The sequence below is a fragment of the Bubalus kerabau genome, chromosome 19 (assembly GCF_029407905.1).
Source record: "Bubalus kerabau isolate K-KA32 ecotype Philippines breed swamp buffalo chromosome 19, PCC_UOA_SB_1v2, whole genome shotgun sequence".
In the NCBI taxonomy this organism is placed as follows: Eukaryota; Metazoa; Chordata; class Mammalia; order Artiodactyla; family Bovidae; genus Bubalus; species Bubalus kerabau.
In genome coordinates, this window is record NC_073642.1 from 59343108 (window position 1) to 59370551 (window position 27444).

General features: G+C 47.5%; 2 protein-coding genes and 1 pseudogene across 3 annotated transcripts in view; 2 read left to right on the plus strand and 1 right to left on the minus strand.

The window, feature by feature from the left end:
- DDX24 (DEAD-box helicase 24) overlaps positions 1 to 27444 on the minus strand; it is a 326942-nt gene that overhangs the window by 35805 nt on the left and 263693 nt on the right. The gene's annotated exons all lie outside the window — the stretch shown is intronic.
- Positions 296 to 6396, plus strand: LOC129633948 (interferon alpha-inducible protein 27-like protein 2). The gene is made up of 4 exons (XM_055555901.1): positions 296 to 326; positions 4768 to 4794; positions 5400 to 5564; positions 6092 to 6396. The coding sequence occupies exons 1-4, from the start codon at positions 296 to 298 to the stop codon at positions 6169 to 6171; spliced, it is 303 nt and encodes a 100-aa protein (XP_055411876.1). The 3' UTR covers positions 6172 to 6396.
- LOC129634388 (interferon alpha-inducible protein 27-like protein 2A) lies at positions 23805 to 27407 on the plus strand (annotated as a pseudogene).

The window sequence follows — 27444 nt, forward strand, 5'->3', positions numbered from 1 at the left end:
CTTACTTCTGCGTTGTCAAATTCCTTAACAATACCTAAGGAACAGTTCCCCATATTGATAAATATAAATTATAACCAAGGACTGATCTAGGATTTAGGGGCTTGAGATTAAAGTAATTGGGGAGAGAAAACTCTAAAAAATATAATATAGAATTACAGTCTAAAATGCCAATAGCACTAAAATGTCATTCAGAAACAAGGGAAGGCGGAAGAGGAAAGACAATTTGGAAGAAGTCTGTAGTCTTAACCAGTTACTCTTAGAATCTATCATACTTTTCCAATGCCCAGTTGTGGACATGACTGGTGATAGGAGCAAGATCCGATGTTGTAAACTGCAATATTGCATAGGAACCTGGAATGTTAGGTCCATGAGTCAAGGCAAATTGGAAGTAGTCAAACAGGAGATGGCAAGAGTGAATGTGGACATTCTAGGAATCAGCGAACTGAAATGGACAGGAATGGGTGATTTTAACTCAGATGACCATTATATCTACTATTGTGGGCAGGAATCCCTTAGAAGAAATGGAGTAGCCATCATGGTCAACAAAAGAGTCTGAAATGCAGTACTTGGATGCAATCTCAAAAATGACAGAATGATCTCTGTTCATTTCCAAGGCAAACCATTCAATATCACAGTAATCCAAGTCTATGCCCCAACCAGTAACGCTGAAGAAGCTGAAGTTGAACGGTTCTATGAAGACCTACAAGACCTTTTAGAACTCACACCCAAAAAAGATGTCCTTTTCATTAAAGAGGACTGGAATGCAAAAGTAGGAAGTCAAGAAACACCTGGAGTAACAGGCAAATTTAGCCTTGGAATACGGAATGAAGCAGGGAAAAGGCTAATAGAGTTTTGCCAAGAGAACGCACTGGTCATAGCAAACACCCTCTTCCAACAACACAAGAGAAGACTCCACACATGGACATCACCAGATGTGGTCAACACCGAAATCAGATGGATTATACTTTTTGCAGCCAAAGATGGAGAAGCTCTATACAGTCAGCAAAAACAAGACCAGGAGCTGACTGTGGCTCAGATCATGAACTCCTTATTGCCAAATTCCGACTGAAATTTAAGAAAGTGGGGAAAACCACTAGACCATTCAGGTATGACCTAAATCAAATTCCTTATGATTATACAGTGGGAGTGAGAAATATTTTAAGGGACTAAATCTGATAGAGTGCCTGATGAACTATAGATAGAGGTTCGTGACACTGTACAGAAGACAGGGATCAAGACAATCCCCATGGAAAAGAAATGCAAAAAAGCAAAATGGCTGTCTGAGGAGGCCTTACAAATGGCTGTGAAAAGAAGAGAAGCGAAAAGCAAAGGAGAAAAGGAAAGATATAAGCATCTGAATGAAGAGTTCCAAAGAATAGCAAGGAGAGATAAGAAAGCCTTCCTCAGTGATCAATGCAAAGAAATAGAGGAAAACAACAGAATGGGAAAGACTAGAGATCTCTTCAAGAAAATCAGAGATACCAAGGGAACATTTCATGCAAAGATGGGCTCGAAAAAGGACACAAATGGTATGGACCTAACAGAAGCAAAAGATATTAAGAAGAGGTGGCAAGAATACACAGAAGAACTGTACAAAAAGAACTTCACGACCCAGATAATCACGATGGTGTGATCACTCACCTAGAGCCATACATCCTGGAATGTGAAGTCAAGTGGGCCTTAGAAAGCATCACTACAAACAACGCTAGTGGAGGTGATGGAATTCCAGTTGAGCTACTTCAGATCCTGAAAGATGATTCTGTGAAAGTGCTGCACTCAATATGCCAGCAAATTTGGAAAACTCAGCAGTGGCCACAGGACTGGAAAAGTCAGTTTTCATTCCAATCCCAAAGAGAGTCAATGCCAAAGAATGCTCAAACTACCACACAATTGCACTCATCTCACATGCTAGTAAAGTAATGCACAAAACTCTCCAAGCCAGGCTTCAGCAATACGTGAACTTCCAGATGTTCAAGCTGGTTTTAGAAAAGGCAGAGGAACCAGAGATCAAATTGCCAACATCTGCTGGATCATGGAAAAAGCAAGAGAGTTTCAGAAAAACTTCTATTTCTGCTTTATTGACTATGCCAAAGCCTTTGACTGTGTGGATCACAATAAACTGTGGAAAATTCTGAAAGAGATGGGAATACCAGACCACCTGATCTGCCTCTTGAGAAACCTATATGCAGGTCAGGAAGCAACAGTTAGAACTGGACATGGGACAACAGACTGGTTCCAAATAGGAAAAGGAGTATGTCAAGGCTGTATATTGTCATCCTGACTATTTAACTTCTATGCAGAGTACATCATGAGAAACACTGGGCTGAAAGAAGCACAAGCTGGAATCAAGATTGCCGGGAGAAATATCAGTAACCTCAGATATGCAGATGACACCATCCTTATGGCAGAAAGTGAAGAGGAACTAAAAAGCCTCTTGATGAAAGTGAAAGAGGAGTGAAAAGGTTGGCTTAAAGCTCAACATTCAGAAAATGAAGATCATGGCATCTGGTTCCATCACTTCATGGGAAATAGATGGGGAAACAGTGGAAACAGTGTCAGACTTTATTTTTCTGGGCTCCAAAATCACTGCAGATGGTGACTGCAGCCATGAAATTAAAAGACGCTTACTCCTTGGAAGGAAAGCTATGATGAACCTAGATAGCATATTCAAAGACAGAGACATTACTTTGCCAACAAAGGTCCATCTAGTCAAGACCATGATTTTTCCAGTGGTCAAGTATGGATGTGAGAGTTGGACTGTGAAGAAAGCTGAGCGCCAAAGAATTGATGCTTTTGAACTGTGGTGTTGGAGAAGTCTCTTGAGAGTCCCTTGGACTGCAAGAAGATCCAGCCAGTCCATTCTAAAGGAGATCAGTCCTGGGTGTTCTTTGGAAGGATTGATACTAAAGCTGAAACTCCGATACTTTGGCCACCTCATGCAAAGAGTTGACTCATTGGAAAAGACTCTGATGCTGGGAGGGATTGGGGGCAGGAGGAGAAGGGGACGACAGAGGATGAGATGGCTGGATGGCATCACTGACTTGATGGAGAAGAGTTTGGGTGAACTCTGGGACTTGGTGATGGACAGGGAGGCCTGGCGTGCTGCGATTCATGGGGTTGCAAAGAGTCGGACACGACTAAGTGACTAAACTGAACAGAGGGAATTGTCTAATTGAATTCTTTGCCCAATCTTAAACTGAGTTCTTTGAGTTTTCTGTCATAGGAATTCTATCTACCATACCTTGAATATTAGTCCCTTACTAGATACATGATTTGCCAATGTTTTCTCCCATTCTATAGGTTGCTTTCCACTGTGTGGATTGTGTCTTGATGTAGATCATTATGGGTGCTATAACTAAATGCCATAATCTAGGTGTCTTAAGAAGAACAGAAATTTATTTCTCACATGTATAGCCTAGGAAGTCACAGAGCAAGACACTGGCAGACTCTGTGTGTTGTGAGAGCTCACTTCCTAGACAGCCATCCTTGTGAGCTTCTATGCTGGGAGGAACAATGGAACTGGCAGGAGGAAGGGCTGGAGGAGTCTCTCTCATTAGGAAATTCATCTCAACCAAGAGGGCTCTGCATTCAAGACCGAATCACCTTCCAGAAGCTCCCCTCCTAACACCATCACATGGGGTATTAGGTTTCAGTATGTGAATTTATGGGAACACAAACATTCAGATCATAACACGACTTTGCATGCACAAAGATGCACTCCATTCATATTTCTTTTTCTGATATTCTCCTTCAAGGCCTGCTTGTTCCCAAGCCTATACTTGGCATGGTGGGAGACGGCAGAGAAGGAGGATTTATACTTGACTTTAAAACACTCAAAAAGCAGAAATGATACAGAATCATACTGCCTTGTGGAAAATTCTGTGGCAGCAGGAGCACAGTAGATTCACATTGAGTCTTTAGGTGAAGGTGGCTCAGGAACATTGGGAATGTGTGGCAGAGTCCTGGAAGATGTTCCTAGATGTGGCAGGCTAAAGATTGAATGCTGAGGGCTGGGCATGGCTTTTATTCATTCTCCAGGATAGAAGCAGAATCCAGATCAACGAGAGCTGCCTCCTCATCCACACGAAGGAGATGAACTTTCACCTGTGGGCACAGGGGGCTAGGAGAGACCCCAACACCTTCACTCTTCTCTGTACCCAGCAGCCAACAGATGTGTCTCATTCTGTGTGTTGCCCCCATCTCTGATCCTGGACAAGGAGAGGTGATGCCCACGAGGGTGGCAGTCAGAGAGATCGAAGCGAGGCAGCCACAAAGCAGGAGACACATTTCCTGATGGTGGAATCAGGGATGCTTTGTGCAGAAAGTCACAAATAGGCTGAGCCCTGGAGGAGGGGGGACTTCCACTCCAGCTATAGCCTGGGAAGGGCATAGGGTGTCTGAAAGATGAACAAACCAGAACAGTCAAATTTATTCCGTTGCAAATAAAAGCAGCATGCTTCTCTGATTTGTGTGTGTCTGTGTGTGTGAGTGTCTGAAAATGATACTGAAGGTATTGAAGTTAAAGAGCTGTATGAAACGCTTTCAAGGCAGGTGCCTCTCCCAATCTGGAGCATCACAGAGCTCAGGACTCTTGTCTATCTCCTTGATCCCCGGAACATCAGACTTCCTGTAAAAGCGGAGAGAGCCACACAGGGACTGCTCTGTCCTGTGATCTTGACTTCAGGGGACCCTTCCCACTGGGACAGCAGCAGGGACAAGGGGGGAAGGCAAATGCTGGCTATTCACCGGAGTTCTTTCTGTCTACAGGCAAGATTGCTGCAGCCGTGATCGGAGGAGGTGAGTCTCTTTGTAAAGCAACTCAAGGCCCCATGTGCCCCTGTCCCTGGGCACCTGAGAGAGTCTGGCCTTGACTGAGTCCAAGATTGCCTTGAGCCTCAAGAACTGGGTGGTAGGGGTGGGGTAGAAGTGGTCAGAGGTGGAATTCTTGAGGTAACAAGAACCTTGCCAAGAAGGAACCAAAGCAAAGCCATTCACAGCACCCACTGCCAATCTCAGCTTCTCCCGAGTGCAGACTGTGGGAACCCAGGCAAGGCGTTAGAGCTATCTGAATCTGTGATTTCTCCCCAGAAAGCTGGGGCAGGGTTTTCTCCAAAGGCTTGTAGGGAATGTGTGAGCTGAGTTGTGTGGATTCCTCAGAACCGCTTTATAATCCTTGGAGCTCATCCAGTGCCAAAGTGAGGCACAAACAGGCCTGGGATTCAGGTTCCTATATGGGTCCCATCTACCTACTTGTGTCCACATCTACAACCTTCCTTTACCTTGGAGACCGAGGCTCTCAGGAGCGCAAAGTGGATCCCTCACATCATCTCACAGGAAGATGTCAGGGAGGAACTGGGTAGTCAGTCCCATGGGGCCAACCCCAAATCTCCTGTCTCCCTGTACCCTGGCCGTGGCGGCTGTGCCCGCGGTGCTGGGTGCTATGGGCTTCACCGGGGCTGGAATCGCCACCTCCTCCATCGCAGCAAAGATGATGTCAGCGGCCGCTGTGGCCAATGGGGGTGGAGGTGCCGCCGGCAGCCTGGTGGCCACTCTCCAGTCCATGGGTAGGTGTCTGGGTGGGAGGATGGGGAGGGTGTGACAAACCAGCTCAGGATTCAGGCAAGAGGCCAAGCCTGAAGGAGGCCTCTGTGCTTCTTCCAGCTTCGTGGCCATCAGGGTCCCTGGTCTTTTGTGTTACCCTCACTGTCCCCTCTTCTACTTGGGAATATGGTTGGTGGGATGAGTGGTGTGCAGCCCAGGAGGCGGGCATTCCTCCTCAACCCTATAGATAGGGCCCCTCCCTGGGCCCAGCCTGGTGCTGTGGAGGGAGGGGCAGCCTGTCATTTCTGAGGGTCTGTCCTGTCGCTGATGGACTGACCATCAGAGTTCATGTCTCCTCTTTGGGCAGCCGTGTGCAGCTTCCCCTCCCCCCAAGACATCCTGGGGTATCAGGAAGTAGAGGAGGGAACAAAGGTGGGATGTCTATTTCTTGGGCCTCCAGATGGTCCTGGGATTTCTGACTTCCACAGCCTTGCTGAGGGCTGCTGGGCCTGCCTGTCCCCTTGTGCCCTAACCTCGTCCTCTTTCCCAGGGGCAGCTGGACTTTCCACATCATCCAACATCCTCCTGGGCTCTGCTGGGGCAAAAATTGGGGCTTGGCTGTGGGGTTGAGAAAAGAAGGCCCCTTCTCCACCAGGATCCAGTACTGAAGAAGAGAGCGGTTCCCATGCTGGAGACGACCCTCCAGGGCCTCAGGGTGTCAGTCCCCCAAATGACAAGCCCTCTGCCTCCCAAAATTCTTCAAAGAATCATAAGAAGTAAAAGCAAGATGCTGTGACCTTTCATGAGTGTCCCTACTGGGTTCTTATTTATCAGACAGGGTGCAGGGCATCTGTAGAGCCACTGGTGATCGGATATGGGCCAAGAACTCTATAAGAATGGGCAGTGATATCCATGACAGGAAGCCAGGTCTGTTTCCACTCAATTGTGACCAAAAGTGAAAGTGTTAGTCAATCAGTCCCGTCCGACTGGACAAGAGTTTGGGTGAACTCTGGGAGCTGGTGATGGACAGGGAGGCCTGGCGTGCTGCGATTCATGGGGTCACAAAGAGCCAGACACAACTGAGCGACTGAACTGAACTGAATGATAGCAATGCTAGCAAACTGCAGAATTGTTCTCAGGGAATCTCCTGGACAGAACCAGTGCAAGTGAGGGTCCTTGAACTCAGGCTTCTTTCACTTTAGTTCAGTTCAGTCGCTTAGTCACGTCCAACTCTTTGCAACCCCATAGACTGCAGCACGCCAGGCCTCCCTGTCCATCACCAACTCCTGGAGCTTACTCAAACTCATGTTGGTGATGCCACCCAACCATCTCACCCTCTGTCATCCCCTTCTCCTCCTGCCTTCAATCTTTCCCAGCATCAGGGTCTTTTCCAACGAGTCAGTGCTTCACATCAGGTGGCCAAAGTATTGGAGTTTCAGCTTCAGCATCAGTCCTTCCATTGAATATTCAGGACTGATTTCCTTTGGATGGACTGGTTGGATCTCCTTGCAGTCCATGGGACTCTCAAGAGTCTCCTCCAACACCACAGTTCAAAAGCGTCAGTTCTTCGGAGCTCAGCTTTCTTTATTGTTCAACTCTCCCAGGCTTCTTTCACTTACTGGTGAACTGGTCTTTGACAGTAGCGTCAGGGGCCACATAGATGTCTGCTATTCAGGGGCATAAAATTATGAGTCCTTGATTTCGTCCTGTTTTAAAGGTTTGCTGTCCTGAATAACACCATGAAAATCAATCACGTACAGATATTTTTGTGCACATATCTGACTCTTTCCTTACAATAAATTCCCAGAAAGAGTATTTCTGAATCGAGTGGAGTGACACTGGTGATCACACATTTCTGTGTTGCCGGTTGGGACCGAGGTATCAGAGCACATCCCCCCCAGCAAGGCGGGAGCATTCAGCTTTCCTGGCCCCGAGCCAACACCGAGTGTTTTTATTTCCTTTCTCTGGAGCAGCTGTGGGGGTCGTCCTCACTCAGTTCTGCTTCACCCCCCTGCTGTGAACCCCCAGGACAGAGAGTAATGACCCTATTCCCCAGATTCTCTGGCGACACCGGTTCTGCAAAGGCACTGGATCTTGTATCAGGCAGGGAGACAGGGCTGCTGCTTTGCTGCCAAGCACAGTATCGAGGACTAGGTCTTCTGCAGCAGCAGTGGAGTCAGAATCCAGCTCTCACCTGACTGAGATGCATCGTTTTATCTGCAGACATGACATACAAGGCAGTTTGGTCCCAGAGTGGCTTCCCAGTGTCTCTGGTTCCTGATCAAGGCAGTAGTCCCAGCATGCTTGGTGGCCCAGTCCTTCAATGTTCCTGGGTGGGTGTTCATTCCCAGAGACTCAACCTTGAACCTTCTCCAATCCTGGGGTGCTTTTATAGGCATGGAATTCCTTGTGTAAAAACACATTCTGCTTCAGTTAGCTGGAGTGAGTCCTGATATCTGCAGCCAAATTCTAACTGAATGATTCATGGAACACACACACACACACACACACAGCTAATTTTTTTAAAATTATTTTTACTGTCAGCAAGATTGAATGTTTTCTCAAATATTCATTGGTAGTAAACAATTCTCTCTTTAAGAATCACCTCTTCTAGTCTGACTTTTTTTTTTTTTTTTTTTTGTCCACATCTCAGCATGCTGAAGCTTTTCTCCCAGACAAGGAATGGAAGCTGTGTGCCCTACAGTGGAAGGACAGTGTCCTAACCTCTGGGTCTCCAGGAACTCCCAAGGCTGAGTTTCTATTTTTTTTTTAATATTTATTTATTTATTTGGCAGCGTTGGGTCTTAGCTGTGCTGCTCAGGTCTTTGTTGTTCCAGGTGGACATTTACTGGAAGCACACGGACTCTCTAGTTGAGGCCCACGAGCTCGGTAGTTGTGGCACTTGGGCTTAGTTGCTCCTTGACATGTGGGATTTTAATTCCCTGACCAGGGGTCAAACCTGTGTCCTTTCCACTGGAGGGCAGATTCTTAACCACTGAACCACCAGGGAAGTGCCCTGACTTCCTTGTTAAAGACTTTTAAAACATTATTCCGTAAGCACTCTCTTTGGGAATTCTAATAAAGCAAAGGTTTTGTTTTCCTTTCCTCTCAGTAGATTACTTCTCTCTTACCTGTGTTCAAGAATTTGTAATGTCACAGGTACTCTGAAGGCACCAGTCTTTTCTGTTCCATAAGGTGTCTTTCTAGCTACCATCTTGGTTCAGTTCAGTTCAGTCGCTCAGTCGTGTTCAACTCCTTGCGACCCCATGAACCACAGCACGCCAGGCCTCCCTGTCCATCACCAACTCCCAGAGTGTACCAAACTCATGTCCATTGAGTCGGTGATGCCATCTAACCATCTCATCCTCTGTCGTTCCCTTCTCCTGCCCTCAATCTTTCCCAACATCAGGGTCTTTTCCAATGAGTCATCTCTTTGCATCAGGTGGCCAAAATATTGGAGTCTCCGCTTCAACATCAGTCCTTCCAATGAACACCCAGGACTGATCTCCTTTAGGATGGACTGGTTGGATCTTGCAGTCCAAGGGACTCTCAAGAGTCTCCTCCAACACCACAGTTCAAAAGCATCAATTCTTCGGTGCTCAGCTTTCTTTACAGTCCAACTCTCACATCCATACCTGACCACTGGAAAAACCATAGCTTTGACTAGACGGACCTTGTTGACAAAATAATGTCTCTGCTTTTTAATATGCTGTCTAGGTTGGTCATAACTTTCCTTCCAAGGAGTAAGCATCTTTTAATTTCATCTAGTTTAATTTCCTCTAGCTACCATCCAGTGACAGGAAATTCAGAGAAACGAATCTGCCTGCTTCTGTAGGTGGCAGGTGTCTCTCATGCCCTGAATTCTCCAGGGAAGTGGAGCCAATACCAAGTGACACCAAGCTGCTGCTGCTGCTGCTAAGTCGAGTCAGTCGTGGCCGACTCTGTGCGACCCCATAGACGGCAGCCCACCAGGCTCCCCCGTCCCTGGGATTCTCCAGGCAAGAACACTGGAGTGGGTTGCCATTTCCTTCTCCAATGCATGAAAGTGAAAAGTGAACGTGAAGCCGCTCAGTCATGTCCGACTCTTAGCAACCACATGGACTGCAGCCCACCAGGCTCCTCCATCCATGGGATTTTCCAGGCGAGTACTGGAGTGGGGTGCCATTGCCTTCTCCAACTCCTGCAAACTCTCCACTCTTATCCCCATGGACAGCATCTCGCAGTGTCTCAGGGAAACTGCAGCAGGATTTGCTGAAATGTTTGGAGTTGTTGTCCTAAAGCTTAAGCAGGGGTTGGGGTGGGGGACAGACAGCGCCCTGCCTCTGGTCCCTCCTATCCTCCTCTGGAAGGAGGGACAAGGCCCTCATTCCCAGGACAGTCACCTGTCCCAAGCAGTGCCCTCTTCCACCCCTGATTCTGCCCCTTCTTTCATTTCCTGCCCCTTGTCCTCCCACCCCAGCCCAGCTTCACACTCACTGTCACTTCCCCTTTCTTGTCCATATTCATTCTGTCATTCAAATCATATTTACTGAGCTCCAGCCCCAGGAGAAGGAGACTGACAAATGTACACTTTCCATGAGACTTATTCCACTAGGGGTAAGGGACAGAAAGAAGCAAATGTAGTCATAGCATCTAATCTGTATGTGCCTGTGTGCCACCAAACTAAAGCACAACAAGGGTAAATCACTCCCCGAAGGTCACGGGTAAAGATTCCAACCCAGGCACTGGTCAGAGATCCTGCTCTTAACCGCCAACCTGCACTGGTTCCTCGGTTATTACAGATATGAGATTAGGGCTCTGTGCCATATGTCAACCAAGGGAAAATGTTTCGACTGTAAACTTGCCAATCATGGGGAACAGGGAAAATAAAGTTCCTGAGAATTGCAGGTGAATGTTTATTTAGCATTTTATTTATTTAGTTACTTTTGGCTGTGCAGGGTCTTTGTTGCTGTGCACGTGCTTTCTCTAGTTGCAGAAACAGGGGCTACTCTTCAGAGCAGCAAGAGTCATGGGCAGGATTCTCGTGGCAGTGCCTTCTCTTTAGCAGAGCACGGAGGTAGGTGCGAGGGCTCAGTAGTCGGGGTGCTCGGGCTTAGTAGATCCATGGCATGTGGGATCTTCCAGGAGCAGGGATCGAATTGTGTCTGCTATCCTGGAAGTTGTACTCTTCAATGCTGGACCAGCAGGGAAGCCCGGTGAGTTTTATAAAATGGAGGACTGTGGATTTCAAACATATGCAAGAAGAGGATTCTGAGAGGGAAAGTCATGCTCCTGCCCAAGACCAGCCCATGGCTCTCATTGTCCCATTAGCAAAGTAGGGGAGAAACCACAGCTGGAAAGAGACTGACTCACTTGCTCCTTGGACTCTCGGGGTTAGATATCATCCATGGTGGAACTATACAGCCGCTTAGAGGGCCCAGACTCACTCCGTGCAGAACTTGCCACACTGCTCTTCATTCCCAGACACTTATCAACCAGGATAAACAGGGACCTGGGCAGTGCGGGAGAGGAGGGAGTACAGGACTCCACCCACAGCATCTAGGGCTGTGGTCACTGTGACCAGAGGTTAGTGTGGGGAGGGGGCTCGAGCCCACCTTTACCATGTGACTTTGGGAGCCTTGGGTTTTGTCCCAAACCTGGGTGCTCTGAACCCTAAGACCTCGACTGGGTGGGCAGTGAGCATCGGACAGAGATGGGGTGTTAAGAGGTAGACAGGATTCTGAAGGTCAGGGAGTCAAGCAAAGTCATCACTAACTTCAAAACTGTTTTCTGAGCACATTAGCAGGGTGGGCTGGAAGTAGCCCACAGACTGTCATAGCACAGAGAGCAGGGCTGGGGCAGTAGAGAGGTGCCTGCCCCCTAGTCCTTCAGAAATCAGGAGAGCACTTCTGACCTTCTAACTCTGTCTGTGAGAAAGATAGAGGAGTCCTTGGCTGTGCATCCTGTTTCCACACTGCCGCCAGGATGACAGCTAAAACCATAGAGAGCAGAGAGAGGAGCCACCTCGGACCTCACAGGGGTAGGATGAGGTCACTCTTAAGGGTCTCCCAGATCCAGGTCATCTCCAATTAGGTAGGACACAGAGGCTGCTCTGGCTCCTGGTCAGCCGGCTGGCACAGGCTCAGGCACGGCTTCTTGCCACGCCTGCCCTGTTGCTCCCCAGCACCCAAGGCAGGTAAGTTTCATTTCTCCATTTGTGCTCCTCCCTTGATACCACAGGGCCTGGTCGATAATGTCCTCCAAAGACACACCCTCCGAGGGCAGTGTCACCTCTAAGACAGGGCCAGCCCAGGGCCAGGGCACCAAAGGCACATGCTTTAAAAATAAATCATGGCAGAATACACACAGCCTTAAATACCACCATGACCTTTGTCAGTGTGCATCGAACAGTGCTTACTGTATTCACATTTTGTGCACCCAATCTCCAGAACTCCTTTCCCCACCCCACAACCTGAACTTCTATAAGCATTAGACATTAACTACCCTTTTCCTCCTGCCCCCAGCTCCTGGCAGCCACAGTCCTTTCTGCCTCTATGAATCTGACCAAATTAAACTAATTTCCAAGTAAATGGAATCATGATGTATTTTTCTCTTTCTGACTGATTTATTTCAATTAGCATAAGTTTCCCAAGGTTATAGAAATAAAAACAAAGGTAGACAACTGGGAGCTGATTACACTTCAAAGCTTTTGCACAGCAGAGGAAACTAGACGGGAGGTGAAAAGACAACCCTCAGAATGGGAGAAAATAATAGGAAATGAAACAACTGACAAAGGATTAATTTCCAAAAGATACAAGCAGCTCATACAACTCAATACCAGAGAAACAAACAACCCAATCAAAGTGGGAAAAAGACCTAAACAGACATTTCTCAGAAGAAGACACACCGATGGCTAACAAACGCAGGAAAGGATGCTCACGATCGCTCGTTATTAGAGAAATGCGAATCACAACTACAGTGAGATGTCGCCTCGCACCAGTCAGCATGGCCATCCATCATCAAAAAGCCTAAAAGCAGTAAATGCTGGAAACGATGTGGAGAAAAGGGAACGCTCCTGCAGTGTTGGTGGCAACGAAACCATAGTACAGCCATATGTACAATGTAACCATAGTACAGCCGCTATGGAAGACAGTATGGAGATGCCTTAAAAAGCTAGGAATAAAAGCACCATGTGACCCAGCAATCCCACTCCTAGGCATATACCCTGAGGAAACCAAAATTGAAAAAGACACATGTATCCCACCGTTCATTGCAGCGCTATTTACAATAGCTAGAACACGGAAGCAACCTAATTGTCCATTGACAGATGAATGGATAAAGAAACCTGGTACATATACACAATGGAATATTACTCAGCCATAAAAAGGAATGCATTTGTGTCAGTTCTAATGAACTGGATGAACCTAAGATCTATTATACAGAGTGAAGTAAGTCAGAAAGAGGAAGATAAATATCATGTTCTAATGCATATATATGGAACCTTAAAAAATGGTACTGAAGAATTTATTGACAGGGCAGCAGTGGAGAAAGAACCATAGAGAATAGACTTATGGACATGGGGAAGGGGCAGAGAGGGTGAGATGTATGGAAAGAGTGACATGGAAACTTACATTACCATATGTAAAATAGACAGCCAACAGGAATTTGCTGTATGGCTCAGGAAACTGAATCAGGGGCTCTGTATCAACCTAGAGGAGTGGGATGGGGCAGGAGATGGGAGGGAGGTTCAAAGGGAGAGGATATATGTATACCTATGGCTGATTCATGCTGAGATTTGACAGAAAACAACAAAATTCTGGAAAGCAATTATCCTTCAATTAAAAAATAAATTTACAAAGTTTCTGGAAAGAGAATAACATTTGTCCAACTGGATGTTTCTACCTGGGAAATGCCATGGACAGAGGAATCTGCCGGGCTACAGTCCATGGAGTCGCAAAGAGTCGGACACGACTGAGCAAGCAAACAACAACATCAGAACCTTGTGACCAGACCTACCTGGATAAGCTGCAAGAAGAAAGGCATCAAGAAGATTCCAGTAACCAGCTACACCATTCTTTCATTATCAGAGAAGACTGAATTCCAGCCCTACGAAGAGAGTTCTTGGGAACACTGGTCTACCATCTTCTCAGTCTCCTGGCATTTTGAATAAAGTCTCTATTCATTGCCCAAACAATTTTTCTCTCAATTTCTTGCCCTGTCATGTGGCAAGCAATATGAGCTTAGATTCTGTAACAGGTGTAGAGTTTGTGGTAGTGGGGGATGTGGGTGGAAGGCACGCACACAGATGATGTCATTAAGGGTCATTTACCATACCACCTCGATTACCAGGATGACCATATTCTCCATGCCCTTTCAATGTATCTGTAGAGCTCCTGGATGTCACCTTGCTTATTTAACTCATATGCTGAGTACCCTGTGTGAAATGCCAGCCTAGATGAAACACAAGCTGGAATCAAGATTGCTGGGAGGAATACCAGTAACCTCAAATATGCAGCTCACACCACCCTTATGGTAGAAATTGAGGAGGAACTAAAGAGCCTCTTGATGAAAATGAAAGAGGAGAGTGAAAAAGCTGGCTTAGGACTCAACATTCAAAAATCTAAGATCATGGCATCTGGTCCCATCTCTTCTTGGAAAATAGGTGGGGAAACAATGGAAACAGTAACAGACTTTATTTTCTGAGGCTCCAAAATCATTGCAGATGGTGACTGCAGCCATGAAATTCAAAGACGCTTGCTCCTTGGAAAAAAAACTATGACCAACCTAGACAGCATATGAAAAAGCAGAGATATTACTTTGCTGACAATGGTCCATCTAGTCAAACTAAGGTTTTTCAGTAGTCATGTATGGATGTGAGCTGCTGCTGATGCTAAGTCGCTTCAGTCGTGTCCGATTCTGTGTGACCCCATAGACGGCAGCCCATCAGGCTCCCCTGTCCCTGGGATTCTCCAGGCAAGAACACTGGAGTGGGTTGCCATTTCCTTCTCCAATGCATGAAAGGGAAAAGAGAAAGTGAAGTCGCTCAGTCGTGTCTGACTCTTTGCGACCCCAGGGACTGCAGCCTACCAGGCTCCTCCATCCATGGGATTTTCCAGGCAAGAGTACTGGAGTGGGGTGCCATTGCCTTCTCCGATGGATGTGAGAGTTGGGCTATAAAAAAAGCTGAGCACTGAAGAATTGATGCTTTGGAACTGGGTGTTGGAGAAGACTTTTGAGAGTCCCTTGGATGGCAAGGAGGCCAAACCAGTCAATCCTCAAGGAAATCAGTCCTGAATATTCATTGGAAGGATTGATGCTGAAACTCCAAAACATTCACCACTGGATGAGAAGAACTGAGTCTCATCAGTCCTTAATCACCCACCTGTTGCTGGGCACTAGGACTCTGGGGCAACAAGCCTGGTCTGCATCAGGTGACCCTCAAGTCTCTAGGCCGGGTAGGCATGAGATGGGCAGGGAAGATACAAGCGTTAGGAGGGAGCAAATAAGAGCCATTCCAAGACCTCGTTTTGGAAGCAGCTGGACCTGCATTGGGTCCTGCTTTGCATAACAAAAATAGTAAAACAAAATTAAGGGTAAAACAACTAATTTGCTATTCTTTCTTCAGTTCAGTTCAGTTCAGTCTCTCAGTTGTGTCCGACTCTTTGCGACCCCATGAATTGCAGCATGCAAGGCCTCCCTGTCCATCACCAACTCCCGGAGTTCACTCAGACTCACGTCCATCGAGTCAGTGATGCCATCCAGCCATCTCATCCTCTGTCGTCCCCTTCTCCTCCTGCCCCCAATCCCTCCCAGCATCAGAGTCTTTTCCAATGAGTCAACTCTTTGCATGAGGTGGCCAAAGTACTGGAGTTTCAGCTTTAGCATCATTCCTTCCAAAGAAATCCCAGGGCTGATCTCCTTCAGAATGGACTGGTTGGAGCTCCTTGCAGTCCAAGGACTCTCAAGAGTCTTCTCCAACATCACAGTTCAAAAGCATCAATTCTTCAGTGTTCAGCTTTCATTTCCTTTTAGCAGATAATGTAAAATAAGTAAAATATATACCTATATAAGAATATATAATATTTACATATGTCATATAATAATAAGGAATATATATATATAAGGAATATATATATATATATATATATATATATATATATGTCTTAGGGGGCTTCCCTGGTAACTCAGCTGGTAAAGAATCTGCCTGCAATGCAGGAGACACCGGTTCAATTCCTGTGTCAGGTAGATCCCCTGGAAATAGGGAACCCACTCCAGTACTCTTGGAGACTTTCATGGACAGAGGAGCCTGGCGGGATCACAGAGAGTCAGACATGACGGAGCAACTAACACTTCCATACATCAAGGGACAAAAAGAAGTAAATGCAGTAATACCACCAATTCTGTGAATGCCAGAGTGTCACCAAAGTAAGGCACATCAAGGGTATTTCACTCCCTTAGTCGCAACTAAGGATTCCTCCCCAGGCACTGGTTAGAAATGATGCTTTGACCATCAACCTGCTCTGCCTCCTCAGTTATTACAGATATGAGATTAGGGCTCTGTGTCATTTGTCAGCCAAGGAAAAATATTTTGTACCATAAACCTACAAATGGTGGAGGGAAGGGAAAATATAGTTCACAAGAATTGCAGGTAAGTTTTATAAAAAGGTGGACTAGGGATTCCTCACATATCCAAGAAGGGGAATCTGGGAGGGAAGCTCAGCCTCTCATCCTCCCATTAGCATGCAAAGTTGAGGTCTACGTGGCACCAAGCCAGGGATGAGGGTGACTCACTTCCCTCTTGGACTCTTGAAGTCAGAGGTAATCCAGGGAGGGACTATTTAGCCTGCTGGAGTTCTCAACAGCCTCACTTTGGGCCGGGCTTCACACACTACTCTTTGATCCCCAATAATACTAAGCAGGGTAAGTGGGGGCCTGGGAGGTGGGGAGGGGAGGGAGCAAAGGGACTCCACTCTCAGCCTCCCTCTCCACTTCCATCAGGACTGCTGACCCTGTGACCAGAGCTGAGTGTGCGGAGGGGGCTTGAGCCCACCTTTACCATGGGGCATTGGGAACCTCTGGTCTTGTCTTGACCCAGGTTACTATGAAGCCCTGAAACTTAGACAGGTGGGCAGTGAGCAGGGGACAGAGATGGGGTGTTAGAGGTGGCCAGGATTCTGGAGATCAGGGAGCCAAGCAAAGTCATTATTAACTTCAAAACTGTGGTCTGAACAGATCAAGGGGGTGGGCTGGAAGTGGTCCACAGGCTGCAATGGGACAGAGGGCAGGGCTGGAACGGAAGACAGATGCCCTCCTGAAAGTCACTCAGTTATGTCCGACTCTTTGTGACCCCAAGGACTATACAGTCCATGGAATTCTCCAGGCCGGCATGTTGGAGTAGCTAGCCTTTCTCTTCTCCAGGGGATCTTCCTAACCCAGGAATCGAACCCAGGTCTCCTGCATTGCAGGCAGATTCTTTACCAACTGAGCTATCAGGGAAGCCTGAAATCAGGCAGAGCAGTTTTTACTTCACACTCTGTTTCTCAGAAAGACAGTGGTGTCCTTGGATCCAGAACCAGTGCTCCCACACTGCCTCCAGGATGTCAGCCAGAGCCATAGAGAGCGGGGAAGGCAATGCCTTGGGCTCCCTCCTGCCAGAACTGCTGCCGGAAGGTGAGTGCCCTTGGGAAAGCTCCCGAGGGTGGGTGGCCCGGAGCCTGGGGTTCCTGGGTGGGCAGCGGGGGTCTGGGTTCTGACTTGGTGCCCATCAAGTCTCTTTCCTGTGGGCCTCAGCCTCCTGCTCTGTGCAGTCAGGACCCCCAGCTCTCCACTGGTGCTGGGCCTCCCTCTCTCTGTCTTCTCCCTGGTTCACCTCCAAGCACCCTTGACACCTCTCAGCTCAGCTTCCCCTGAGTTCCCCTCCCTACATCAGAGGTCCTGGGGGCTTCCGGAAAGGGTGGAGGGGGCTGTGTGGGGTCTGTTCCCCAGCTGCCCACCCCGCTGTGTGCTCCCCCATTATTTCTTTCTTCCAGAGGAAGAAGAACCTTCCCAGTCAACCAACCAGGACTCCTATGGCTCTTCTCCTGGGAAGCCACCACAGGGGCCACATCAGGACCAAGATGACTTTGGCTCTGACCCCAGAGACCCACCCAATTTCTACCATTATGCAGGTAAGGTATCTCTGAGCACCAATCCACAGATCCTCACCCCACACCCACTGCTCAGCTCTACCTGCTAAGTTGGCAGTGTAAGGACAGTCTTCCTGATGGAATCTCTCTGCCACACTGTCAGAAAAAAGCCACAGTGTCCAGGAGATGAAATAAATGATGCTCTAGAATCAGAGGGACCACACTTCAGGGTTTAGCTCTGCCTCTGACTTGCTGAGTGACCCAGAGCCAGTCACTTGCCCTCTCTGGGCCTTTATAGGTTTGTTTTTAAGGACAGGGGTAGGATGAGGTCACTCTTAGGGGTCTCTCAGGACCAGGTCACTTCCAATTAGGTGGGGCAGAGGTGCTGCTCAGGTTAGACGCCTGACAGCCACGTGGCACAGGCTTGGGCACGGCTCTTTGCCAGTTAAAGGTCACTGCCCATGATAGCCCTGTTGCCCCACAGCACCCAAGGCAGGTAAGTTTCATTTCTCTATTTGTGCTCCTCCCTTGATGCCCCAGGGCCAGGTCACTAATGTCCTCCCAGAACACACCCTCCAAGAGCAGAGTCACGTCTAATGTGGGGCCAGCCTAGGGCCACGGCAGTAAAAGTCACAGAGTTCTTTTAAAGTCCTTTCAGAATACACATAGTATGAAATATACCAAAACAACTGGGCTTCCCTGGTGGCTCATATGTTAAAAAATCTGTCTGCAATGCGGGAGACCTCTATTCGATCCATGGGTTGGGAAGATCCCCTGAAGAAGGGAGCGGCTGCCCGCTCCAGTATTCCTGCCTGGAGAATTCCGTGGGCAGAGGAGCCTGACGGGCTACAATTCATGCAGTCAGAAAGAGTGGACTGGACTGAGTGACTAACAAACACAACCATTTGTTAGCATACACTGAATTGTTGTTTTTTGTTGTTCAGTCACTAAGTCGTGTCTGACTCTGCAATCCCATGGACTGCAGCACGCCAGGCTTCACTGTCCTTCACTATCTCCCAGAGTTTGCTCAAACTCATGTTCATTGAGTCGGTAATGCCAGCCAACCATCTCATCCTCTGTCACCTCCTTCTCCTCCTGCCCTCAATCTTTCACAGCGTCAGGGTCGTTTCCAGTGAGTCAGCTCTTGAACAGTGGTAACCATATTCGTGTTACTGTGCCTCCGATCTGCAGAACTCTTTTCATCTCCTCATACTGAAACTCAATTACACATTAACTATTGTTTTCCTCCTGCCACTTCCTGGCAACCACAGCTCCTTCCGTCTCTTTGCTCAACTAATCTAATCTAATTTCCATGTGAGTGGAATCATATAGCATCTGTTATTTTCTGACAGGTCTATTTTAGTTGGCATAAGGTTCCCCAGGTTCCCCATTATGTCAGAAGTTCCTGTTTAAAGCTGAATGACATCCTCTCGGGCATCTATACCATGTGGTAATGATCCATTCATCCATTCATCCACACTTAGTTTGCTTCCTCTTGGCAACTGTGATCGCTGCTGCTATGAACGTGGGGTGCAAATATCTCTTTAAGACCCTGTTTTCAATTTCTTTGGATCTATATCCAGAAATGGGATTGCTGGGTTATATGATTTTCTATTTTTAATTTTTTCAGGAACCGTCACACTGTTTTCCATGTTTGTTGCACCATTTTATATTCCTACCACCAGTGCACAAATGTTCCAGTTTCTCCACATCCTCACCAACACTTGTTATTTTCCATTTTTGTTTTTTTTATATAGTGGCTTTCCTGATGGGTGTGGTGTGATATCTCGTTGCAGTTTTGATTTGAATTTCCTAATGGTTACAGATATTAAGTATATTTTTCTTTTCTTGTTGGCCATTTGTATATCTTTAGGCAAATGTCTATTCTGATTCTTTGCCCATATTTCCTTTATTTTTTTTATCTGCACTGCGCCTTCATTGCTGCATGTGGGCTTTCTCCAGTTGCACTGCACATTTGCCCATTTTTAAATCAAATTATTTTAAATCAAGTTTTCTGTTGTTGGAGGAATTCTTTATACTATATCCTGAATATGAACCTCTAAACAGATACATGTTTTGCCAATATTTTCTACCATTCTGTAGGTTGCCTTTTCACTCTGTTGATAGTGAATTAGGGCTGCTATAACAAAATGCAGTAAATCGGATGGCTTAGAAAGAACAGAAACTTATTTTTTACACAGTTCTGGAGGCTGGGAAGTCATGATCTAGGCACCAGTGGACTCTGTGTGTGGTGACAGCGCACATCCTGGAAGAACCATCTTTTCGCATTAACCTCCCATGTTGGGAGGAAAAGAGGAACTCTCTTGGATCTCTTTTATAAGGAAATTGACCTCAATCAGGAGGGCTCTGCCTGCAAGTCTTAATCCGCTCCCATAGGGCCACCTCCTAACATCATCATATTGGGCATTAGGTTCCAATATATCATTTTTTGGGGACACAAACATTCACACCATAGCATGACTTAGGATGCCCAAAGGTGCACTTTGGATTAGTACTTCTTTCTCTGAACTCCTCCTTCGGTGCCTCCTTGATCCCAAGCCTGTGCCTGGCACAGGAGAAAGCAGCAGTGAATGCAGCTTGGCCCTTGACCTGAAAGAACTCAAAATCCAGCAGAGATTTCAGAGAATCATATTGCCTTGTGGGAAATTCTGTGGCAGCAAGAGCAAAACTAATTCACACTTGGGAGTCTATAGGTGAAGGTGGCCGAGGAAGACTGGGAACGTGTGCTCAGGGCAGGTTCTGGAAGATGTGTTGGATGGCAGAGTCCTTAAAAATGTGCCTGGATTTGGCCAGCAAAAGATTGAACATCAGAAGGCAGGGAGGTGGCTTCTATTCATTCCCTAGTATCTAAGCAGAAGCCTGATCATGCAGGGACCCCCTCATGCTCATGGAACAGGTGGACTTTAAGTTATGGGCCACAGGGGACAAGGAGGAGATTTAACACCTTCATTCTTCTTCCCTGTACCCAGCAGCCAGCATCCTCTGTATTGTCCCCATCCCTGGTCTGGGACTACAAGAGGTGATGGTGACTAGGATGGCAGTGGTAGAGCCAGAAACAGATTGGAGAGATGCGGCCACAAGTCAGAGATTGTCACCAACAGCTAGACAACAATGCTAGAGAGATAAGGAAGGATCCTCCCCTAGAGCCTTCAGAGAAAGCCTGGCTCTCTTTACACCTTGATCTTGACTTTCTCTGACTGGGAGAAAACATGAGAGAATTAGCACAGTTCATGGCAATTCCTTACTGCAGCCTCAGGAAACTAACACGGGCATGCCCTTTATAAGTTGAAGATTTGTAACAACTTAAGAGTTGGCAGGTGGAGGTTCACATTTTTAGCAATGAAGTATTTTTAAATTAAGGTATGCACATTGTCTTTTTAGACATAAGGCTATCGCACCCTTAGCAGACTAGGGTATAGTCTAGTGATACATGAATATAACTTGTATATAGACATAACTTTTATATGCACTGAAAACCAAAAAGTTCACATGATATTCCCTTTACTTTGGTGATCTGTAACCCGATTGACAGTATCGCCGAGGTGTGCCTGGGCAGAGATTGAAAATCTCATTGTGTTTGCTGAAATGTTGAAGGCTGTGTTAGAGTCAGAATCTGTAAGAGGAGGAGGTGAGAGTCATCACGGGATTGCTGGTCATTGATCATAGAGAGAGGGATTTTTCGCTGGTGACGGGTCTAGGGCAGCACTCTCTGGTAGTGCCCTCACGCAGGGTAGTGCCCTGCATGACCCAGTGTGGTAGATCACACTAGCCAGATGCAACTATTGAGCACTTGAGCAGTGGTCCATGCAATTCAGGAACTGAGTTTTAAGTTTTATTTCATCTGAATTAAGTGAGATTTAACTCGCACACATGGGTAGTTGTTCCCATAGTGGTTAGCTTGGGCTAGGGCCCTAGTCCCCAACCTTTTTGGCGCCAGGACCAGTTTCAGGGAAGATACAGGCAGGGAGGGGGAGGATGGTTTGGGGATGATTCAAGTGCATTGTATTTATCATGCACTTTATTCATATTATTATCGGATTGTGATATATAATGAAATCATTGTACAACTCACCATAATGCAGAATCAATGGGAGCCCTGAGCATGTTTTCCTGCAACTAGATGGTCCCATCTGAGGGTGACAGGAGACAATGATACCTGAAGTGTCTTACTTATGTCCAGTCTACCCGTCATCTGCTTTTGGTTACTGTTACTGCAGAAAACCCTGCTTCACAAAGATAGGCTGTCAGAAACAGAAGCAGGCTTTTCAGTGCTTCTGTGGCGATCTCAAGCTATTCTGCCTTGATTTTAATCTAGAACATACGGAGATTTGAAGTCATCTCAAACATACTTTCAAGGCCACTGTTATTTGTGATCTCAAGCAGTTGATCCTCTTCTAGCAGGCACAAAGTCAGTTCACCTGGCTTATTTACAGATGGGTCACGGATCCATTCCTTCCCAGTTCAGGGGTCTTTTGTGGTTGAGAAGTAATGCTCAAACTCTTTTGAAAGCTGAAATAAGTGGATCATGCACCAGTTGGGAGAAAGACGACCCTGACCGAGTCTCTTTCCAAATCTCTGCTAATATTTGAAACATGTCAAAATTCCCAGTGTTCATTCATTGCCTGCGTAATTCCAGTTTGGCTCTAAATGCAGCCACTTGACCTGCTGACTTGAACAGTTGTCATTCTCCCCTGAAGTGTCAGACTGAGTTCACTGAGCAAGTTGAATATGTCACACAAGTAAGGATGTTTTTCAACACCTTCTGTGTCACTGAAATATGCTGCCAGTGGTGACTGCTTTTCTAAAAGAAATCCCTGGAGCAGCTCTCACAACTCAAAACTGCTGGCCAGTGATCTACCTTTAGAAAGCTGTCTCATTTCTGTGTGTAAGAGAAGACGTTTGTGCTCTGCATCCATTTCCTCATGAATGCACGAACAGACATGAGTTAAGGGCACGTACTTTAATGTGGTTGATAATTTTCATCACTTCCTGCAAAACATTAAGTTCAGGTGACATTTTTCAGAGGGCGAGCCTTTCTCTGTGGATGACACAGTGTGTAGACTCACATTCAGCGGTGACCACTTTGACCAATATGGTGAAAACCAGAATTCCATCCAGTCCTGGCATGCACTCCGTCCGTGCATATACCAATGCAAAATGACCAGTTCAGGTTTCCTGGTATGTAGTCATTCAGAGACTTGAATAGTTTTGAAGCTGTGGTTTTGCTTGGCAAGAAAAGGGCACGTAACACATCCTCCTGCACATCCTCCTGAAAAATATATCGCATAAAAACAAGTAAAGTTGCCTTGTGGTCAACATCGGTAGATTCACCAACCTGAACTGCATACCACTGCTGCTGCTGCTGCTAGGTTGCTTCAGTCGTGTCCGACTCTGTGCGACCCCATAGACGGCAGCCCACCAGGCTCCCCCGTCCCTGGGATTCTCTAGGCAAGAACACTGGAGTGGGTTGCCATGTCCTTCTCCAATGCAGGAAAGTGAAGAGTGAAAGTGAAGTCGCTCAGTCGTGATCGACTCTTAGCGACCCCATGGACTGCAGCCCACCAGGCTCCTCCACCCATGGGATTTGCCAGGCAAGAGTACTGGAGTGGGTCGCTATCGCCTTCTCCGATTGCATACCACGGTCACTCATTAATCCTTTCTAACAATTGGCCTCAATATGTCTGCTGTTTCACATGCCAGCTTTTGAACTTTAGCCTCTCCTAAAGAGGAACACATGCCAGCTTTTGAACTTCAGCATCTCCTAAAAGTTCATGACAAGTGACGTTAGCAGCAGGCAGGATCAATTCTTCACCAATAGTAAACAGTTTCTTAGATTTAGCAATGCAGTTAACCACTAAGAATGATGCCCTCAGTGCAGATACATTTGATAAAGTGAAGGCCTTCAATAATTGCTTCTGTTCTTCATGTTCACATTTTTTTTTATTTTGAAAAACCCCAAAGGCTTGTCTTTTAATGCAGGGTGCTTGGTCTCCATGTGGCAAAGCAGTTTTAAAGGTTTCACAACTTCATTGGGTAGCTGGTCCCACGTATTATACAAAGCAGGATTGGAGAATGTGAATCACCTGCTGCAATGAACTTGTACTTTAAGTAGCACTCTTGGTATTTTCTTTCAAATGTAGCTTTCTCTTCATTGGCCATCTTAGAGTCTTCTACAGTCTCATCGTTGGGTCTTTCTCCATTTTCAAAGAAACCCTTCAGCAACATTTGCTTAATTTTTTTTTTTTTTTTTTTACTTATTTTGTCGAGGGTTAGCTTGTGGGCTTACCAAAACTGTGACTAAAACAAGTGCACAGTGCAGGAAAGAGGCAAGGATGGAAGTGGTAAAGAAAATAGTGAGTGGGACATGTGGGGACTAAAATAAGTGTCGGATTCTGACTGAAAGCCTGCCACCAGATGCAGCTTGTCACTTGCCACTCACTAGTAGGGTTTTGATATGCGTCTGCAATGTATTCATTTACTATGGTCCTTGTGCAGTCAAACCTTTCTGTTAGTGATCATCTGTATTTGCAGCCGCTCCCCAGTCCGACCATCTCCATCTCAGCTGCAACTCAGAGCATCAGGCATTATACTCTCATAAGGAGTGGGCGACATCAATCCATCACAAGCACAGTTCACGGTAGGGTTCGAGCTCCTACGAGAATCTAATGCTGCGGCTGATCTGACAGCAGGTGGAGCTCAAGCGTTAATAGGAGCGAGGAGGAGCGGCTGTAAATGCAGATGAAGCTTCGTGGCTCACCTGCCGCTCAACTCCTGTTGTGCGACTGGGTTCCCAACAGGCCAGGGACCAGTACTGGGGTTGGGAACCCCTGGCCTAGGGTATGACCTTGGGTGTGTGTGGCATAGGATCCAAGATCCTTGGAAGTGAGGAGGTGAGAACTGCAAGATCAGTTTGTTGAAAACATCGTCTGTGCAGAAATGGAAACCCTTAAGACAGGTCAGGGGTCCTGATGGAGAGAGATGTTGGTGAGCCATGAGCTACAACCTTCCAGAAATGACTGGGGGGTGGGGACTGCTTTTCCAACTTCTTTCCCTTGCCTGGGACCAAGACTCTTTTTCATGGAGAGCTATCTGAGCTCACTCTTGCAGATCCTGAAATCTCTGGAACTGTCCCAGGTATCCAAAATCCCTAGTCCCTGCCAGACCCAAGAGCTCTGAGCAACTCAATCTGGTCCAGGCGTGCTCTGTCCAGTGTAGCCAGGGGCTCCAGCCTCAAGGCAGGACATGCAGAGGAAGCATGGTGCTTTCTAATGGGGGAATAAGGGGGGCTTCCTGCAGAAAGTCACAAGTAGGCTGAGCCCTGGAGGATGGGGGTCTTCCACTCCAGCTGTAGCCTGGGATGGGCATAGGGTGTCTGGAAGATGAACAGACAGAACAGTCAAATATATTCCATTGCAAAAAAGTAGCATGCTTTTCTTGATTTTTTTTTTAATGATACCAAAATATGTTAAGTTCAAAGAGCAGCATGAAACCTTTTCAAGGCAGGTTCCTCTCCCCATCTGGAGCATCACAGAGCTCTGGACTCTTGTCCATCCTCCTCTGATTTCTGGGAAATCAGATTTCTCTGTAAAAGCAGAGAGAGCCACACAGGGCTTCTGTCTCCTGTGATCCCAACTCCAGGGAACACTTCCCACTGGGACAGCAGCAGAGACTCAGTGGAAGTCCACTGCTGGGCACTCACAGGGGTTCTTTCTGTCTCCAGGCATGACTGCAGCTGCTGTGATTGGAGGAGGTAAGTCTCCTTGGGAAGAAGGTCAAGGCCCCATCTACCCCTGTCCCTGGGCTCCTGGGAGCAACCTTCCTTGACCAAGTCCAAGATTGCCTTCAGCCCCAAGACCTGGGTGCGTAGGGGTGGGGTGGACAGGGAACAGAGATTGAATTCTTGAGGTAACAAGAACCTAGCTAAGAAGGAACTGAAGGAAACTCATTCATAACAACCACTTCCAATCTCAGCTTCTCCCAAGTGCAGACTGGGATCCAGGCAAGTTGGTAGATCTGTCTGAATCCATGATTCCTCCCCGGAAAGCAGTGCCAGGGGCCCTTCCAAATGGCTGTAAGGAATGTGTGAGCTGAGTTGTGTGGATTACTCAGAACTGCTCTGCCTACGACCCTCTAGTCATCCAGCAAGCCTAGCGGTTTCCTGCTGGGCCTCTGGCCAGGGTCCTCCCACACGGTGGCCAAAATTAAAAGAAAATGAAACATTTCTGTCATACCAGCCACAGTCTCAAGTGCTCAGTGGCCACATGTGTCTGCCGTGTGGACGGTGTAGACACAGAAGGTTCCTGGCTGCAGAAGGTCCTATGCCTGCACTGTCTGGAGATGTAGAGACCCTGGGGGGATGCTCACTGGTGGCCTCAGGGCAGAGGACAGAAGTTTCCACCCGGCACCTTTTCAGAAGAGCAGTTCTGTCCTCATACTCTGGGCCTGTGCTTGCATGAAAGACACCAGTTCCCACCAAAAGGGGGCATTTGAAGACCCCTCCTTGTTTCAACTTTATTTCATAAAGGGCGAACTAAAGCCCAGGGAGGACTGCTGACTCTTTCAGGGTCACAGGCAAGCAGAGTCAGGAGCAGGCCTGGGTTCCAGGTTTTTGGAGGAGGATGGGGTGTCGGGGTGGGTGTCCACCCTGTTGTGTCCACACCTATAGCCTTCCCTTGCCTCTGGCCCTATGGTCTGAGGAGAGCGAAGAGGACCCCTCACCTCAACCCCCCAGGAAGGTGTCAGGGAGGTCTGGTGAGCCTGTCCCTCGCAGCTAGCCCTGAAGTGTCTCTGCCCTTACAGTCATGGCCGTGAGGGCTGTGCCTGGGTTGCTGGACACCGTGGGCTTCACCAGAACAGGAATCTCCCGCTCCTCCTTAGCGGCCAAGATGATGTCATCAACTGCAAGAGCCAATGGAGGCGGAGTTCCCTCTGGGAGCCTAGTCTCCAACCTCCAGTCCAAGGGTAAGTGTCTCCCTGGGAGGAGGCGGGGGAGGGGTAACAAATCAGCACAAGATTGATCCAGATGCTAAAGAAGCAGACGGGCTTCTTCCAGCTTCGTGGTCCTCAGTGTCCCACTGGTCCTTTGTATCCCCGTCACTGTTCCCTCTTCTGGTTGGGTGTGGGGTGGCGGGATGAAGGGTGTGTGGCTCAGGAGGCCTGCATTCCTCATCAACCCCCAAAAACCTGGTTAGGTGCCCACTCCTCCCCAAGCCCAGCCTGGTGCTGTGAAGGGGAGGGGCAGCCTGTCATTTCTCAGAGGCTCTGTCCGTCGCTGATGGGCTGATCATTGGAGTTCATGTCTCCTCTTTGGGCAGCCATGTGCAGCCGCCCCTCCCCGAGCAGATATCCTGGGGTCTCAGAAGTAGAGGAGGAAACAGGGGTGGGGTGTTGGTGTCTAGGGCCTCTAGTCAGTCCTGGGGTCTCTGACATCCACAGTCTTGCCGGGGACTGCTGGGTCTGCCTGTCCTCTTGTGCTCTAACCTTCTCCTCTCCCCTAGGGGCAACTGGCCTTTCCACACCATCCAACATCCTCCTGGGATCTGCTGGGGCACTTTTGGGGGCCTTGCTGTGGGATTCCTACAGCTCCTCCAGGAGGACCCATTACTGAAGCAGAAACGGGCTCCCATTCTGGAAATGACCCTCCAGGGCATCAGGATGTCAGTCTCCCAAATGACAAGTCCCCTGCCTCCCAAAATTCTTCAAAGAATCATAAGAAATAAAGTTGAGATGCAGTGACCTTCAGTAAATGTCCGAGCTGTGTTCTTGTTCACCAGGCAGG

Bases quoted from the DNA above. Each gene is read 5' to 3' on its own strand.
- LOC129633948 (XM_055555901.1), top strand. From the start codon at position 296: ATGACTGGTGATAGGAGCAAGATCCGATGTT. The intron at 327-4,767 runs GTAAACTGCAAT...TTCTGTCTACAG, and splicing joins TAGGAGCAAGATCCGATGTT to GCAAGATTGCTGCAGCCGTG. The intron at 5,565-6,091 runs GTAGGTGTCTGG...CCTCTTTCCCAG, and splicing joins GGCCACTCTCCAGTCCATGG to GGGCAGCTGGACTTTCCACA.